General features: G+C 45.4%; 1 protein-coding gene across 1 annotated transcript in view; it reads left to right on the top strand.

The window, feature by feature from the left end:
* Nucleotides 1-2,251: 2,251 nt before the first annotated feature.
* Nucleotides 2,252-18,921, top strand: part of LOC106743240 (dipeptidase 1-like) — a 105,115-nt gene continuing 88,445 nt past the window's right edge. The window contains exons 1-3 of the mRNA XM_014616877.1: nt 2,252-2,273; nt 2,331-2,548; nt 9,907-10,215. Of these exons, the coding sequence (XP_014472363.1) occupies nt 2,252-2,273; nt 2,331-2,548; nt 9,907-10,215 (549 nt within the window). The remainder of the gene's footprint in view (nt 2,274-2,330; nt 2,549-9,906; nt 10,216-18,921) is intronic.

The raw sequence follows: 18,921 nt of genomic DNA on the forward strand, positions 1-18,921 counted from the left end.
CGGCATACACACACATACACGCGCATAAATACGTACAGCCACACATACCCGCGACGTACAACTTAGTCCCGCGTGCATAACAGATACATCCGAAATCTATAACGAGAACGTATCGACGCGTCAGCTCGACCCAGGCCCCACAAATGGTCCAAGTTTAGATTAGGAAGGTCCGCGCGGCTCCCGAATTAACGGTTCACCACCTAAGATTTTCAATGTAGCGGACTCAGGACGAACCCCTCGAAACTCATCGCGAATCTTCGCCGGCGATCATCGTGAGAGCGCCGTTCCGGATTCAGCTCGCGATCAGCGCGACACTCGTGCGCGTCGACTTCGATGAATAAATCATAATAGCGTTTTCACCCGCGAGAGAAGATCGATTCTTCATCACGGCGTTTGCGGACTCGTTAGTTCACATAGCGACTGCCCCCCACGCTCCGTCAGACAAGGCCGGGCAAGGTCAATGGACGGATCTGGTCTGGCACGTTGATCGAGCTTCGCCGTTACCACGTACGAGTATCTAAAAGCTACACGAGGCGACACTGAAAAAGCGCCCGAAAGGACTAAGATTAAAAGAGCTCGGGTAAATAACGCAAAAAGGAGCCCCGCGGCTCGTAAATACGCGAACTAAAGCGGAGAGAGAGAGAGAGAGGCAGGCAGACAAAGAGAGAGAGANGGGGGGGGGAGCTGGCGTTTACTTTCGGCAGTTAAGAGAATACAGATGGTTCCCGAGTTACAATCGTTCGCTGTAATGCAGTGCATCAATTCGAGCGGCGCGGAACGCGCCGAAGGCGCGCCATTCTCTCCAGCTCCAGCATAGGTGGCGGTTGGCGCAGCCGTGCCGTACGAATTGATGCACTCGAGTGTACAATCGGATGCATTAGCGGTGTCCGACGCGCTTGCACTCGCCGGTCAGGTTTCTCCCGGTGATATCCGAGGGACGTGTTTTCTCGCTTACCCGGTAAACGATACGGTTCCGCCGCTTCGTCTTACGAGAAGACAACGGGAAGAATCGGCGAATCGCGGGGTCATGGGGTCACCTCGTGAATGCGGATGCGCTGGACAGCATTAACAACTTGTGATCAAAAGCCGGGGATACAGGGGAAAGGAAGAACGGGACTCATGAGCGAAGAAGTATACTTGGAGACCGTCGTCGGGGCGGGACTGCCGTAATATCTCTTATTGAGAGGATAGCGACGTTCGGTGTTAGCAGAGGCGAGAGATGTTCCTTTCCGACTCACCTCGCTGACCTCCCCCCTGCGATCGACCGACCCTTCTTGTACCAAGAAATGATAACATCCATTTCTTGCCGGTGATTTTTTCCCGTCTTCATCCCGGACTGTGCGTTTTTCCTCGCTTACCGAAGATTGGCGCAACGAAGGGAGGAAAAGTACTTAACAATTTATTTGCGGGACGTAAAGTTTCTTTCACAGACAAATAAGATTTTTATCTCTCTGTGAAATAAATCTGACAGTCTTCCACGCGGAAAAAGAAGATCAGCCGCGGCAGCTAAACTGGTTGCAACATGTGGACACTTAAAAATTTAGCAGCGTATTTAATCGCCGCAGCGGCAGAGAAAGGTTTGCTGCTGCAAATAATGCGGTAATTAAAATTGCTTATGTTACGCAAGTTCTACATATTCACATGTTACAACCAGTTCAGCTACTGAAGCTGATCCTTTCGTGCATAGATTAATTTTTAAGTATTTTTTTTCTCAGAAACACATACGTCACCGAAGGTTGCATCGGTCGTTACTTTGTGATAACAATCCGTTTTTGACATCGGTGTCTAATAATTTTTATCAGTATAATCATCGGAATAATATTATCCTCCCTTTCATCTGACAAATAAGTGAATACCGCGAGTAAAAACCGCTCCGGCCGGGAGAATCGTTCGAGAACGACTCGAGGCCGGCGAAGTTTTAACGCGACCGATTGTACACGCGAGGGCGAACGTTAACTCGTGGCACGATCGACCGATCGACTGACCGACTGAAATCGCGCAGGTACGACTCGGAGATGGGCTAGAGGGACACGGCGCACGTGCTGCGCTCGCGAAGGCAGTGAGAGCCGCGTGTAGGTAGGTAGGTGGAGCAGTGAGGATGGACCCGCGCGAAGAGGGCCGCGCGACAGAGACGAGGCTCGTCAAGGCGGGTTCACGGGAAATCGCGAATCGCGCGCCACGCGGGATTAGGATGCAGTGATCGGCGGAGGTGGTGTTGTGAGGCCAGGAGAGAGGTCCGCGAGAGTGGACGATGCATCACGGCGGCGGAGGTGGTGGTGGTGGTGCTGGTGGTGGTGGTGGTGGCGGCGGCGGTGGTGTTGGTGGCGGAGGTTACGGTAGCGGGCCGCAGGAGCGCGTGCACCAGGCCCCGCGACCGACCCAGCCCGACAAGTGTCCCTATGAGACCTACCAGGCGCAGATCCCGGACTGCTGCGCGGCCGCGGTGGCGGCCCAAGATCCGTATCCCCGGCCGCCCAGCGGCTACGACGGCAGGTGCTACGACGAGTGCCATCGCAGAACGCCGTATCACGAGGAGTCCTACGCTCAGGTACGTGTATATTCGAACGCAACTATCTCGAATACATCAGCTGTGTTAGTGAATTCGGTGCCTGTGATTTTATTCATTTCTGTGCCTGTGATTTTATTCATTTCTGAGAAACACTTTAAATCGAAATATTCCCTCCGCTCAATCGTGGTTTCAAAAGAGTTACACGATGAACAATGTTTTGTTGAAAACGGTCGACCGATGTTTGTCGTTACTTTAATACGGGGAATGTGTGAAAATGTACACAAATATAATGTTAAATTAGCACATTCACCTCGTCAATATGTTTACAAGATAAATGCGTTAATTTAACATTATATTTGTGTACTTTTTAACATTTTATATTCGTGTACTTTGTAATGCATTTCTCGCGTTAAAAGGGTAACACAAAAATTCAGTGAACCGGTTTCAACGTAAAATTGTTTACTGTATATTATCTATGTTTACGAAACACCGCGTAACATCGCGAAATGATCAATGCAACCTGAGAAAATAGCAATATTGCTATCGATAAATCGCATATTCGACACTGCATTCCTTTTGTATTTCAACTGCAAAAATTGTTGCCCCTGCTATAAAAATGATTTGTTTGGCTTTTGGCGAAGACGTAATGAGTCATACAACTTGGAAAAAATTGTATCGGAGGTTTCGAGGAGATTTAAAATGGTCTGTGCGTCTCCATGACAACGCGCGATTTCACGTGATAAAAGGAACAACATTTTTTCAACAACAATATTTTTAATACGGATTGAGAAATTATACTGCATCTGGTTTATTCTGCATACGTTACTTTTTCAAATTTTTACGTGTGTCGTTCGTTGCAATACCATTTAACCGATTCGCATTTTAAAGCAATAAAGTATGTCCAAAAATCTATCGATGACTTATACGTTTTAAAACCACAGAATTCTATCATGTTGGAATTCGACAACTGCCCGACAAAGGCGAAGATTATATCGATAATTAAAATTGCACTCCGTTCATTGATAAAGAAATCTTGATTTTGGTAACGAAAACACCGAATTAATTGGTACATGTAATAATATAATAATAAAGAGAGCTGATTGCAGATCTAATTTACTTATATTTATGATAGACAAAATGAAGTAATAACCATTGCCATTTTGAATATCTTTGAAGAATAAAAATCTTTTATTAACGACTAGATGAAGATGAGAAAAGATGGAGAAAAAAAGTTGGCATTTATACAATCATTGGTATCAATGTGATTTCTGTTAGATACGTTTTTCTCTTACTATTATATTTCAAAGAGATTTAAGATAATAATAGTTTATTATTGTTTTATCTTATATAGCGCGTGCAGTCAGAAATGGTTAAATTATTGGTTAGAACGTTTGTATAATCAGCTGAAAATAATCGCAAGAGATATAGCCCTGAAATCCAATCGATAATCTAATTGTTAATACTTGCATGTATCATGTACATATTATAAATAGAAATAAATTAGATCTGCAATCGATTGTCCTTTATTAATGTATGTTTCGTTTTAATCAAAAAGCCTTGCAATCATTCACTTGGCGAATATTTCGCTTAAATACGCGTTATTCGCGACGCGCTATTGTTATCACATTACGGATAGCATATACAGTGATATTTTATTCGATATTGGAACATATAATTAATAATATTTTTAATATGAGACATTCATTAAAATATTATCCCCGGTGAAAAGGTACCGAACAGAATTAATAGATGTACGGTGTTTCATCCATCTAAAAACGTGAATAGACGTTTTCGGTTCTCGACGCTTCAGAAACTAATTACCTCAATTCACGTTACTGGCCCACAATGTATCATTAGTAGCGCCACAATAGTCGGCGATTCCAAAGTTGGTGCATTGAAAAAAAGGATTTGGTAACAATTGCCAAGATTTTGTGGTTACCGGGAAGCACTATACCAATACACTTCACAATTATACCGCATCACTCGCCCCGGCATTATCGCGGCACACTGAAAGATAGATTTGATAACAATTACCAAGATTTAATCAAATAGCTTAAAACTAAATTATTGGCAACAATTCTATTATTCATTATATTAATTAATCGGCTGCGCCTTTGATACATGTATTTTAAAACAATAGAATAACTATAAAAATATTGATTTTAGCTTTTCTATTGATATGCAATATATAATAGGTTATAATGCATATCTCCGATAGTCGGTTAATATGCGTGAAAACCAACTGCACTCGTGTAACGTTTCGCACTGAATTAACCTAATTGCCCAACCTGCTGCATCCACTCATTTCTTTGATTTCAACAATTTTATCAATGAACATTACTTTTATCACACAGCTGCAGAAAACTTAATTCTAACTAATTATACGTTATTCTGATATCCAGTCACGATGGAGAATATTGAGAGAGAATTTTGAAACGCTCGAAAATTTACTCGGCTGGTTTCGAAATAGATTTTTTTTTTACATTAACCATAATATTTTTTCGATTTTGATGAAAATTGGAGATTATTACTCGTGTTCTGAAAGAAATATTTTGCTACTCCTTTCGCATCGTTTTTTTTCACAATGAGTATATAAATGAAACCCTTTATCAATCCCCTCCTTATTCCAACCTGTCTTGGTCTCCGTTGTATCATATACTGTAACATATCATACATTGTATCATATATTGTAATATCATGAACATCATGAACTATAACACCATGAACATCATGACTATATATAATACATGGTACTAAATAATTTGGTTACAGTAACCGGACTAATTAGTCGAAACTATTTGACCAATTCTTAGTAATTGTTAGCAAATCCTTTTTTCAGTGTGTGATGGTAACGCCGAAAGGAATAATACGGTAATCATTGTAAAATGGATCGGTATAGTGCTTATCGGTCGAGTTGCATACGCGAACTAAGTTACGTTGGAGTAAAAGTTAATTGAACGAAATTTAATTATAATCACGCGATCACGCGGCTTTGTGAGATTAAATAACGTTCACACGCAGATACGCAATTCGCAGCTTGTGCATTTTTCTATATAAAATATTTCTCACTGATTAAATGCAAAGGGGAAAAAAACATTTTGCCCTCGAATCAGAGCTCTCGATTTTATACTCGTGTCGTTAAATGGAAACGAACATTGTATAATTCATCTTAATGCGATTAATCGCGGTTACTCACAGCGAGCTTCGGCATTAATAGCGCGCCGCTGCTCCCCGGTGTCGATTAAATTTGATATCACCGCCAGGTGCAAGAATTATACGATAATTATCCAATAGAATCGTACGAGTCCGCCGTTTTATAACGAACGCGCCGCTCGAGGAGCCGCTATTTATGATTATCGGACGGCGAAAATTGAATTTGCCGCTCCTTCGCGGGAAATAGGAGCTTAGTTAGCGCAGAAAAGGTGCGGAAAGGGCGGACTTTAAGATCGCAATGATTCAGCGAGTTCGAACGGCCGCGCTATCGATAATACGAATCGCGGGAACTACTCGTGCATGAAAATTCGCCGCCTCTTTCGCCTGGAGGGGGCCTCCTCCCGCCGACTGTACTTTGTTAAGCTTCATACTTAAAAAGCCTCGCCCACTCGCGGTCGTACATAACTAAGAGAGTTATCGGCATTTTCACCGGGCAAAATACACACCTCTGCTATTGATTCGAGAACACGCCTGTAAATTTCCCGCCAATAATCTCCGAACACCCTCTGCAACGCGCTATCGCAAGCGCGTGAGACAAACGACCGCAATCGGAACTTCCCCGGCGCGATGTGAACGGGAGAAAAAAAAGGAAATGAGAGAAAGAAAGAAAGAGAGAGGAAGACGAACCTCGAAATACACTCTGGAATCGAAGTTTAATGCGGCGTCGTCGCTAAAAGCGTCGCGTCGCTAATCGCGGCGAGCTGATTTTTTCCGCCAACTCGGCGCGTTTATTAATACGGCGACGCCGTTCCCGCGAGCAACGGTCCACGAGAAGCGATATGAGTATCTCGGGTATCTACTCCCCGGCAGCTCGCGTCAGCTAGACGAGTTCGTAATAGCCGCGCGCCAGTCTCGTCACGAGTTTCGCGTCTCCGCTCGCGTGCGTACGAGCGAGTTCGCCGGGACCGCCGGCAACTTCGTCGCGGGAATCTTCGAAGAGCCGTTACAGCCGGGGGCTTTCCCCTATCCGAAAATTGATTCGGGCCGCCTTCAGCTCTCGCCGAATTTCGCCGTACGTACGTGTGTACACCCGCGCGAACTATCGATTCGGACGCCCGCAGAGAGAGAGAGAGAGCATCCTCTCGCGCCTCCCCCGGTGGAATCGCGCGGGAACGTCGCGGATAAACCACCCCTCCGCTCCCAATCTCTCAGCCGGCGTACGCGTACGTGTATTCACCCCGCCGTCGAGTTAATCGACGCGCGAAATAAAAATGCGGATAAGGACGCAGCCGTCTCGTTGCTTTTAATACCGAGTATTTTTATACCGCCGGCGATTTAACGCCGATAGCCGATTGGATATCGGTGATAGGAGGGACGGTTATCGGCATCGAGTATGAGAACGAAGACGTTAAGCCGCGCATGGTTCCCGTGTAGATTTAATCGTTGGCAGAAAACTAGGAAGAACGAGAGAAATCCTGATCGTCGAAAATAATAATGATAGCGCGGGATACCGATATCAATACGTACGGCGGAAGTATCGAGTATGCGGAAAATGCCGATACCTGCGGTATTTGATATCAAAGAGTAAAAGTATCGATATCCTATTAAATTTCAGCATCGCCGGCCGCATCGCCTGCGGATGCAATTTCGCGGATGCATAACGCATATACAAAGCGATCACGTGCCGATCGTTCGTCGTCTATCCTTCAATGTTTCCTTCGAAGCCGCGCATGTGCCTCGGCGAACGACGCTCGTTCGTGTCCCCCTATTTAACCCCGTCGCATTACGCCGTCGCTCGCTCGCTCTGCAACAAAGTTTTTATTACTGCAACACTCGGTGTGGCGGAAAAAATTCGGAAACTTCGCGGAAAAGTGGCACACGGCCCGACGAGGACGCTAACCTCTTCCCTCGTTTCCCGAACGTAAATGTTGCTTTGTCACAGTGGCGAACGAATTCCGGCGCGTACCTCATCACGTTCACATCAGGGCTACCTTATTTTACACGCGCCTACCAACGTCTGTCACTTGGGTAAGTGTGTCGTTGCGCAGGTATAATCGAATTATAAAAGGTATTGTATAGCTCCTCAGAAAAAAAAAGTCTATATTTAATTAGATATAATTATATGTAATTGTAATTATATATAAAAGACGTCACATGTAAAAATATATAATAACAATGAATATAACCGTTAATTTTTAATGCAGACACTGACTTACTTTTGTCAGAAAGACAGCAATGCAGTGCAGACAGAAGTGCAGCGATGAAGATAATAGATTAGAATCGACTTAACCACTCCGAGATGAAAATCTCGGATGTGATCGGGTGTAATGATTTCATAAGTAATCACTAGGATTCGCCACTTCTAATAATGTAAATACTGAAAGGGGCCATAATACTTGTAAGTGTCATAATATCACTTTCTCCTCCATGCTATATTACTTAACAAAAACTGTCTGCGTGTACGTTATCTCGCGAAACGTCACGGAATTGACGAAGCTCGCTGTGGGTTCTCGATGATATGACGATAAATCTCGTCGAGCGATCGGCGGAACTGTCGACCACGCGTCGCGAACTCGCGCTCAGTCCGAGTATTTTTTCCACCCCCCCTGTCACGCTCGTGAGATCGCGGAATGAGGTGCTAAGTCCGTTTTCATAGGCTCTATCCTTCGGAATCGTATGGCTGTAATGCGACAGCTGCGCAACGGTAGCCGTTGCGAATTTCAAGATCCCGCGCCGGCGGGTTCCGGGCTTCAGAAAAAGCCCGCCGTACGTTCCGGTCATTTTAGCGATATCGATACTTTACTGTTACGGTTGCCGTATCGTATCGGCCTCGACGGTGTAAAGATAGCAGGAACGATAGAGGGCCGCGATTCGCACCGGCGGTAGTCGGTGGTCCATATCGAACGACGATGCGGTACATACCGCGGAATATGGTGACTCGTAAGCCATCGAGAGTACCGCGGCGCGCAATCGCGCCAACTGCGAATGGTACCGAGAGAATGAACAGGAGATAAACACGCCGGGATAAAATCCCCTTCTTTCGCAGGACGCGCTCGATCCTCCGCGCGCGGATAACGGATATCTGTGGGAGCAGCGTTAAATATACGTGCGCGCCGCCGACACGCGCCGTTGGGACACGACGGTGCGACTGTCGAGACTGAAGCGCACTCTCTCTCTCTCTCGTATCGTACAATTAATTTATTCATCACGGGCGAACGCGCTTACGAGGGATCTTCGACGATCTGATTCTGTCATTGTCTGCATCGGAACAATTGGATGTTTCGAAAATTGCTTTCGCGTGTGAAGTCCATGATATTTCCATCGGCGGATTTACCATTCGCGTAGAAATTCTCCCAGATTTCTCCCAACTACATCTAATTTTCTGTGCTGGTTGGTGGAAGATTTTATAATAGTATTTTCTAATAGGGGATTTTACAGTGATAAAAGTATGTGCCGTGTTCTTTGTCGGTGAAAGAAAGAGAATTATAGTCGGATCGAAAGGGGCAATTTCAGATTATGCCGGAAAGATTTCATCCGCAGACGCGACTGGCACGTTATACATTTCTCTTTGCGTAATTGCAATTCCCACGCTGACGCATTCCGTCTTTGTGCCGCATCAAGGCGATTCTTTTCGGATTCTGGATGCTTGTCGTACGTCTCGAATATTAAATTTCTTAATATCTCGTGAAATTCCCGGAACGCCTGGTCGACGGACGATATCTCATTTGAAGAGCCGAATTAATCGGTTGAAACGCTGCTGACAGTTGCGCAATATCGTCGTAAAAGAGGAACCGGAGAGCTTCAACCCGAACGATATTTATTATTTCATTTCTGTTGATTCTTTTTTTCTATCCGAAACAATATTTCACCGAAAGTAGCGTTACTTCCGAATAATTATTCGCGCTCATTGTTCCCTATACACCAGCTGCAGTTCCCGTCGAGTGCGTAGAACGCACATATTCCACTTGTTTTAATTGATGAATAACCGACGCAATAGTACAATCGACAAACGCGCAACCATGTTCGATCATGCTCCCATTGTTCGTCGATGTAACCAACAAATCATGCTTGATTGTGTATTTATCTCGCGCGTGCACCTCGAGAGGTAACGCGCAGTAGTCGCATACACACACACACACACACGTACGTGCACTAAATAAAATGTCCCTCGTCTTAGGGACAAGCCGTACCGTAAAGCTATGAGGACACGACTCGAGAATGCAGACGAGATTTTCCTCTTTCAGGATGTATCCTCGACCTTCCACCGGCCCCAATCTAGACTGGGCTACGAGGAGCGTCCTCAGTCCCGGGTGGGATACGCTTCGGATTCCAGGTGCGCCAGCGGCCTCGGTTACGACGACACCGGTGGGGGTTACCTGGACCAGAGCGACCCGAGGATGTATTGCACCGGCGGCTATTGCATGGGGGACACGATGATGGCGACGAGCAGAGGCGTGTGCGGCGAAGAGGTCGAGCTCGATATGCGGAGGCACATTCAGGCCTGCGCCTGCACATGCAACCATATGGGCTATGGGAATTACATGGACTATCAGGTAAGTCGGTTCGCGCGAAATACGATATCCGCCCCATGTTGCCCCGAGAAAGAAAGCCGGCCAGCAGGATGAGCGAAAATATATCTGCCGTTCGCGCTCGAGGAGAGACGAGCGCACGTTCGCGTGTTGCCGGCCGTGATGAAGGGACTCGCGTGTTCACAGTCGGGCCGTAACGCGGAAAAACGCTCTTCTCGATGTTCCCTCTCTTTCTCGAGATCGACGGACGATATCCCCGCAGGAACATTTTCATCGAGCCACGGGCTTTCTTGCGAGTCGTACGTTTATAATCGCGATGCGATATTACGTCCTGTCGAGGACGTCTCACAAGAGGATCCTCGCCCGTCCGCAAACGGTTTCGCGACGAGGGAGAAAGCTATCCGCGCGTGAGCCTTCATAAATATAAGGGAAAAATGGTACCACGCAGACACACGAGGCACAATGATGAGATCCTGGATTTTCCTGTCGCGAATCGCACAATATCGTAAACGGGGCCGGCGTTACTCGTGCGGCTGAGTCCCCTCCCCCACACGTGTGTATAGGCGATTTCCTCGTGAATTTCGAGAGCTTACGTATCTCTAAAGCTCTTAAAAATACAGAGAAAAATATATATCGCGATACACAAAGACCAATCCGATCATGTGACATCCTCGTGAGGTAAAGGAACTTTCTCCGTATCTCTCTCTCATCTTTTTGTTCCTTGCCTAGCCTTATACACGCGGCTCCAAATGTGCAATAACATTTTATCACTTGAGAAAGTACAATTGTGTTCTGAGAGAATACAAATTATTCCTCTTCGTTAGCGATGGGATCGATTGAATGACGTACTCATTAATATTAACACATTAAGGGCGGGAGTCGTAGTAACTATGATTTAGCTCGACTGCTGCTTAAAGGTGGAAGTCGTAGTAACTACGATTTAGCTCGACTGCTGCTTAAAGACGGGAGTCGTAGTAACTACGATTTAGCTCGACTGTACCTTAAAGTTTTTATGATCACACAAAATATCGCCCGCTCTAGGCCGAAAAACGAGGCGGGCGGCCGCCGCGCTACCTAGCATACTTTTGTCGAGATCGCCCGCCGTTAATGTGTTAATATGCATCAATTCCCAAGCATCTTGTTGTGTTGTCAGACTGGTATCGAAATAAGTTATCATTGACATTAATAAGGTAAACTCGTCGACATTTCACGTAATATCGATTCAATTACTAAATAGCATTCAATGCGATTACTAAATAGTCATAGAAACGTCAAGAAGACGGACATATTACTGTTAAGGTAAAAGTACCAATACTCGAACATGCATCTTAATCTGAACATTCTTATTATTTTGATTTTTAATTTACAAATATCTAAACTTTCGACCATGAATATACGTACATACATTTAATACGTACATGTATATTCTATGTTGCAAATTTAAATACTCGTGAAGATCAAAATGAGAATGTCCACAATTGAATGTTTCAATACACAAATTGTTCGTGAATATATCTTAACACATTGCATGCGGGAAACGTATTTTTACGTCTTTTAGAGTCTGTCATTAGAGCGCGGGTCACGTAAAAGTACGTATTTAGTAGATTTGTGCTGGAGAGCGGGTATCGTATAAATACGATGGGCATTGTAAGTGTGTACGGTATTTGTGTTGCTAGGCAACGATTTCCATTGTTTCCTTTTAAAAATTTAGTTTGTCGAGTTACTTGGTTTAATTGAATATTTTACTGAATACCAAACTCCCGCGAAATTCACAAAAAAAAAAAAACGCTCGCTACACGCGTAAGTCCGCGGCGAAATATACCCGCGTGCAATGTGTTAAAACGCACCAATATAAAAGTATCAATTTCAAAACATAAATGTATCAAAATTGGTTTTCATGCATGCGACATCACAATAAGTCCGCCGTTGCGATCGATTAATTTGTCAACACCTTCATAAAACTTGCAAAGAGCGTGGGAGTCACAAAATAACCACGCAAATTAACCCCTTGTAAACCGTGGGTCGTCGATAACCGCTAGTAGGGGTATCAAAGGGCGCGTCGTGTTTTGTTACCGGATATTGTCATATTCTTTAAAACGCGATCATCGCCGGCAAATATCCTCGTCGATGACACTGCGAGGTTCGTGTTTGTCACGGGAGAGTCCCGTCGGCTCGTTTGCGTTTAATCGAAACGATCGAATTTCGGCTCGCAGCGATCGGCGATTGCCGCGGGATCAAATCTCTCTCGCCACTCGGTTCCGACTCGTTTCGTCAGGATAAATATGTAATTCCCGGCTGACGCCGCGGCTCGTCGAATTATTACGCACGCGCGAGAATGGTCCCCGCCGGTCTGTTCCTCCGAACCCGTCTCATCTCGTCTCCTCTCGCGCGCACCTCTGCGTCCGGGCTCGCTATCAGAGGTAATTCATCGCAGTCTGAAAAATTCACAAGCAGCTTCCTGCCTCCGAGACTGCGCCCCGCTGTCCGACTCTCCCGCTGGCGTTTCATCTTTTACGTGCAACCGAACTGTCCGTGAAATCCTTCCCGAGCGAGAGTCACGAAACAGTGCGAGCGCGGGGAAAGCAGATGGAAAAAGGAGGAGCTTGTGGAAAGGACGCGACATGCTCTCTCGCAGTCCCGTCCGAACTCCTAGGACGAAAAGGGACCCGACACGGCGCGTTACGCTTCAGAGTGCCGTCACGTGAACAACGAAAAAGCGGAACGGAAAAGCGGGACTGAAGAGATATAGTGGGAGAGTGACCAATTAGAATATATTCGTATTAATCCCTTCCGATCTCGGAAATGGTCGTCATCCTCACATAAGGACAAAAATTTCTCTAAATTTCATCAAATTTCTTTAATTGAAACGAATTTGTCTTTTAAAATAGAGCGGATCAACGAATATTTCTTATTATATCTTTGAAGTTAGAATTCCTCCATCTATTCCCGATTTCTTTTCGCAAAACGGGGGCCAGCCGAAATCGGAACGGATCACTATGAATGATTCCGATTGGTCACTCCCCGCTTACATGTTTTCCGTTCCGCTTTTTCCGTTGTCCATGTGACGGGCGGCCTCAGCCCTCACAATTATGCGATAATATACGGATTTTCGTACGAGACATCCATGAAGAATTGTTTCTCCCGTGAACGAACGTGCGCTACATACGACGTCTCGCCGGTCGCAGGATGTCTGTGCGTTTCCCCATGAGGATTCTAACCCGCGTTCGTGACGAATCTCTGGCAACCTGAGAGCCGTCGCGGATTCCGCAGTCGTCGTGTTGCAACAGCAACGATTGCGTCTCACATTTCATTAAAAGTATCAGATACGACTGAATCTCGTTTGTACGAGGGGAACGTGCAGCTCGATAAAGAAGAAGAGATTGGATCCCGCGTTCCGGAATCTAGATAATTACGTTCTCCTTCCTACGCCGATCTTGCGCGTATCATCTATCCTCGCTTAATCGCCTTAAGACGTCAGTTTGATTGCAAAACAATTCCGATCGATATTTCGGCCGATTAAAGCTTCACCGTGCGCTGCTCTATATCTGGACCTGGCGAGTCGAGTAACTCGCCCGGCGAAAGAGAATCACGACGAACGTCCATCTACATATCTGTTTGCCTATCTATCATCGTCACCGAGACACAGCGCGCGTCCAAAAAAGTCGCGAGCTCGTCTGGGGATATGCGCGCAGGCTCGCAAACTTCGACGGCGCGGCCTCGTTCGACCGGAACGTTCCGTGCGGAAAAAGGAAGGCGAAAAGAGAGAGAGAGAGAGGAGAAAAATTCATTTTGAAATGGGCGCTGCCTCCAACGGGGCCGCGCCGTCGAACTTCAGAGCCCGCGTCCTGGTTCGGGCGAGCCGCGATCCTGGCCGGTTGCCAGGGGGATCGCGAAGGGACCGGAAGAGGCGAGCACGAATAAAAAAGCTGTACGCGCGTATCTATCATCGCGACGTTACCTGTCAGGTGCGTGGATGTGTGTGAGTGTAAGTGCGAGAGTGCGCGAACGTGTTTGGATGAGAGAGGGAGAGAGAGAGAGAGAGAACGTGAGCTCACCCCGACGCGAAACTACACGAGACTCTTCGAAAATCATTTCGGCCAGGCAGCAGGATGAAGCCATTGCCGGCGAGAAGGCGCGCGCGGCAACGGCGAAGTCGTTACCACTGCAGTGCGGAGGGTAAACTTCGCGGAGAGCGCACGGAGCACGCACCGGCTTCTCTCTTTTCCGTGCAGCGGCGACGTGCGCGCCGGAAACGTAGCTATCGAGCAGGCGGTATCGGCGAAGAAGCAGTTCGCAAATCTATATCGCGGCTCTTTATCGCGCGTAAAAACGGAAAAGCAACGACGAGAAGTCATTCCCCGGACGAAAATACCTTCCGGGCTTTGGGGCTTCGCTCTCGAGTTTCGCACACATACACACACACACACTAATAATTTGTTCTCTCAGTATGTCTACGCAATTTCGGAAAAAAATTCCCCGAGAATTCCCTGATTTTCCAGGCAAAATGAAAGCATCTTTAAATGTGTCTTGCGAATAAATATGTGTGCATTGTGTAAAGTCCTCCTTGATACTTTCCATCCATAAAAGTTTATAAATCATAAAATAAAGAATCGCTCGAGTTTCAATGATTAAATTGGAACATTTTTGAAGGAAACTGTAAGAATTCTGAAAAAGAAATATTTTACACTGCATAAAATTTGAAAATTTTATTTTAAGAAGTTATTAACATAAAAAGGTACGTAATGCATAACCGGTAGAAAATGCAATTTTAAAACGTATTAAAATAAATGTCTATTTTAATTAAACAAAATTACACTTAACACGAAACCATTGTCTTCAATATTGTATATCGGATTGGTCATAAAAATCTCAGTGTGCTCTAAACATCAGAGCAATATAATTCAAAATTTAAATTATTATTATATACACAGATATAGAACAAAAGAGAAGTTATTACAAACATAAAAGAAGGGCTAATAGTAGACACACGTGGTCCCTCCTTTCTCCCTTTACTCGCGTCGATTTGGAGAAATTCGACGATTTATTTATTTATTTATTTAGCCGCGTACGATCGAACGGGAGTTTGAGCGCGAAGGAAATAATTAGCGCAAGAAGTCGAGGCATTCTCCCCCTATATTATCGAGACGTCCGTTCAACTAAATACACTTCTCTACTCCTGTTTCGTCGTGAATGCGGTAACACGTTGGATATATGTCCGAGTAGTGGATCTCGACGTTCCGAGTGTGTTTGGGAATTAGGTAAAGGGATTCCGTGGATTATATTCGGGAACTTCGAGCTCCTGGAGGATTTCGGGGCGGACCGAGGATCCTCCTCGAGTTCCTCGGGACCACAAGTCAGGATAATAACGTCAAGGGAGAGACCCCGTCGAGAGATGGATCCACGACGGGCCCATGAAAAAATTACGAGGATAGGTTGCACTGTACCTCTCTTTTTCTCTCTCTGTCACCCTTTTCCCACCTCTATCTCCTTCTCCCTACTAGGTCGCGTTGCAATTTTGCAATATGTATAACGTAACCGCATCTCTCTCTCTCTCATGCTTTTGCGCTCTCCCTCTGTCCCTTCCGATATAATTACATGCAACGCAATTATGCGGCGGCCCATTGTGACGACTTGGGAATGCATTAATTATTGCCAACCACCAAACAAATATTGTCTAACCGCTCGATATTAACTATCATCGGTCACAGAGCGCCGCAGTGATCGCGAATGAGTTATTAAATCGCTGCATCGTTATCGTTAATTATCAATCGCCGATGGAAGCGCCAAGCGATTAATGCGCGAAGGCATCTTCCGCGGTGCTTGAATAATTCGTTGCGTTCGGTGGCGGAATAAACGGCCAAGATTCGCGACCGTAAACCCCGGGTGCATAATAACGTGTAATATTCGATTTGCTCTCGACCCCACACCCGATTTCTCCGCTTCTTTAACGCATTGTCTGTTCGTCTACATTATGTTACATGGCGCGCATATGGATTATTTTCTTCCTCAAAGTTCCCAAGTAAAAATTATATATTCCAGGCTTCTTCTGTTTTTAACTTTTTTAATAATTATTAATTTTAGCTCGAAGCTTCTTTTCCATTTTTCCTAAAATGATACTGCGATATTGATTTATTGTCATTATCACGCAAAGGTTCATTCAACAATTACGTTACACCACGAGGAGAGCTTATTAACTTGCATGACGATTTGTGATGACAAAGAGGGGGAAATAAATGCCATGGAATGTCATATTGGATGGCATAACTTGTAAATATAGATGCGCGTAATTACCCACTTTGCTTGCCTTCGTGACATATTTAGCTACATTTGTTGAACATTTTTCTTTTCATTTTGATATGGTTTATCTTAATAATCAAAATGTGAATTTTTTAATATTTATTCTTTTCAAAACTTTTACTAATCAAACTTAAATATATATAATAAAATAATATATTTGATATTATATGCTAAAAGTTATTTTATATTTTAGAAAAAAATAGTACCGTACAGTCTAATAATTATTATTCACAATATGGTTATAAGCTATTTTTTTATTCTATATATCGGGGTAGGAGGGAGGTTAAATTCCACACGTCACGTAATATTGGAAGAGGGCAAACACTTTGTGATGAAATTGTGATGAAAGGAGGAAAGATTGAAATATCCAAATTTGTGACATAATTGGCCCCCAACGTATCATTGTATAATTTAATTTGGTGAAATAAATAATCTCGTATTTAAGAGGTAATGCATATTTAGTAAATAGAACGTCGCCAATTATATAAATTGGACAGGTGGGCTCGTACTTATAAATCTTCAGCGATGATCCAACCGACGATATTATTCATTTCAATTAATTCTTTAACGACAGTGTGCCATCGGCAGACGACTCTATGCGCATGAACAAAATGTGCACATCGCTTCTCCTGAGACGAAAAAAAAAAAAAAGAAACATTAAAGGTAGTTCAACACATCTGACGAAGAAGCGATAAATATATTTAGGGAAAATTGTGTCACTTCGCGGAAAGAGGAATTCGATAAAGCGAGGGAGTTCGCTAAGTTTATGGATCCTGGCCGAACTTATCCGTCTTCATTAGCGAAATAATTAGTCTCGGAAAGTTGGGAACGTCAGCGATTTCGATGTAGGACATACCGAAACTCCGGATAATGAATGCAAATTACAACTCCGAAGTGCTCTGCCAAGGACACGCCGTCGTAAGTATGGCGTTTCCATCGGTATGCGACAGTGGGAGGGTGAAAGAGAGAGAAAGAGGCGGGGGCGGGAAATCAGTTCGTTCTGTCTTCAGCAGGAAAGTCCGACGAATCGATAATATGTATGTACGAAATAATTATACTAATTTCACATAATAACGAGTGCGGAAGTACCGCGATATTACACGAAATAGTTTCCGGCATTAACGCTACTCCGTAATAACGTGAACTCGCTACATTTCGGAAATAATCGGAACTGGCACAAACACGGACAAATATGGTGGATCCATGGATTCCGGCGCACTTTCGCCGAAAACAACGACGAACCGTAGCGGCAAAACGAATCCGCTACCCTCGCGCGCACGGAAATTAGAAAACAGCAGCGCGCCGCGGCGAAATCCATTTCTCGCTCTTCTCTCGCGTGCTTTCTTCACAGGGCACCACCGACGACCCTCTTCCTTTCTGCGCGAGTGCCTCCAAGACGGTCGAGGGTTGCGCCTTTTGTTCGCACCTCCGGAAACGCTCTCTCGGGCCTTTCTTTCCCGACGTCTCCCTCCCTCCCGCTTGTCGTTTTTCACCCTCCGACCACCGGCGAGCTAAATATTTAGCTCGAAGGTGAAAAACTGGAGGCGTTTCGAGCGAGGGGAGGCGGATGAGAGCCGCCGTCGTTGCAGCGGAGGAAGAAATCTCGATCGAGGTGGAAGATCGACGAGAAGGGGATGCGATCGTCGGGCTGAAAGCGGAGCGGAAACGGCACAAGTTCAGCGACAGGCATTGTGGCGGCTAATCGAATTTTTCAAAACCGACGCTGTTACCGCCGGCCTAATTGGACATGGCGCCGCCATTTTTGCTGCCGGCCGATCCTACAGCCTCACCTGCACCTATCTCGGTGTCCTATTCTATCCACCTCTCTCTACCTAACTCTATTTCTCTCTCTCCCCCCGGCCCCTCCTGCCTCTTGCTCTCACTCCTCCTCATTCTCGATAAACCGTCTCCCTTCCGCGCTTCGATCACCTTTTAATTGGATTACGGCCGAGCGTACAAACCGGAAAATACGGTCGCGCTGGGACGAAAACCGCTCTCGCGTGTGCAAGCGGCGAATTTAAGGGACTCCAATAACAGTAATTTGCAAATTCGTTATGGCAGAGCGACTCGACGATAACAGTGGACGAGTCGGGCGAGCGCGCGCGAGCTTCCAACCCTTAGCGACACGAACAAATAAAAGCGTCGGGGAAATTAAATTTCGCCGTGAGTGATGCGTAGAAAGACACGCGCGTTCGGATATTAAATTCGAGTACTCGTTTGACGTTTTTGTCGAATGTTACACGCACGAGGGGGGCCGGCGACGTGGCTGTCTGCCTGTTGCAAGACTTTCGACGTGCGGCAAAGGGTTAAAACGTCGGGGAACGACGAGCGTGTTGTATTTTTTCCCCCGAAACACGACACAATAGGTGGAAAGAGCCGAGTACGAATAATGGGGAAACATTAATGGAAAAATAAAGCACACAAAAGAGAGAA

The sequence above is a fragment of the Dinoponera quadriceps genome, unplaced genomic scaffold, assembly GCF_001313825.1.
Source record: "Dinoponera quadriceps isolate SergipeBrazil2010 unplaced genomic scaffold, ASM131382v1 scaffold616, whole genome shotgun sequence".
Lineage (NCBI taxonomy): Eukaryota > Metazoa > Arthropoda > Insecta > Hymenoptera > Formicidae > Dinoponera > Dinoponera quadriceps.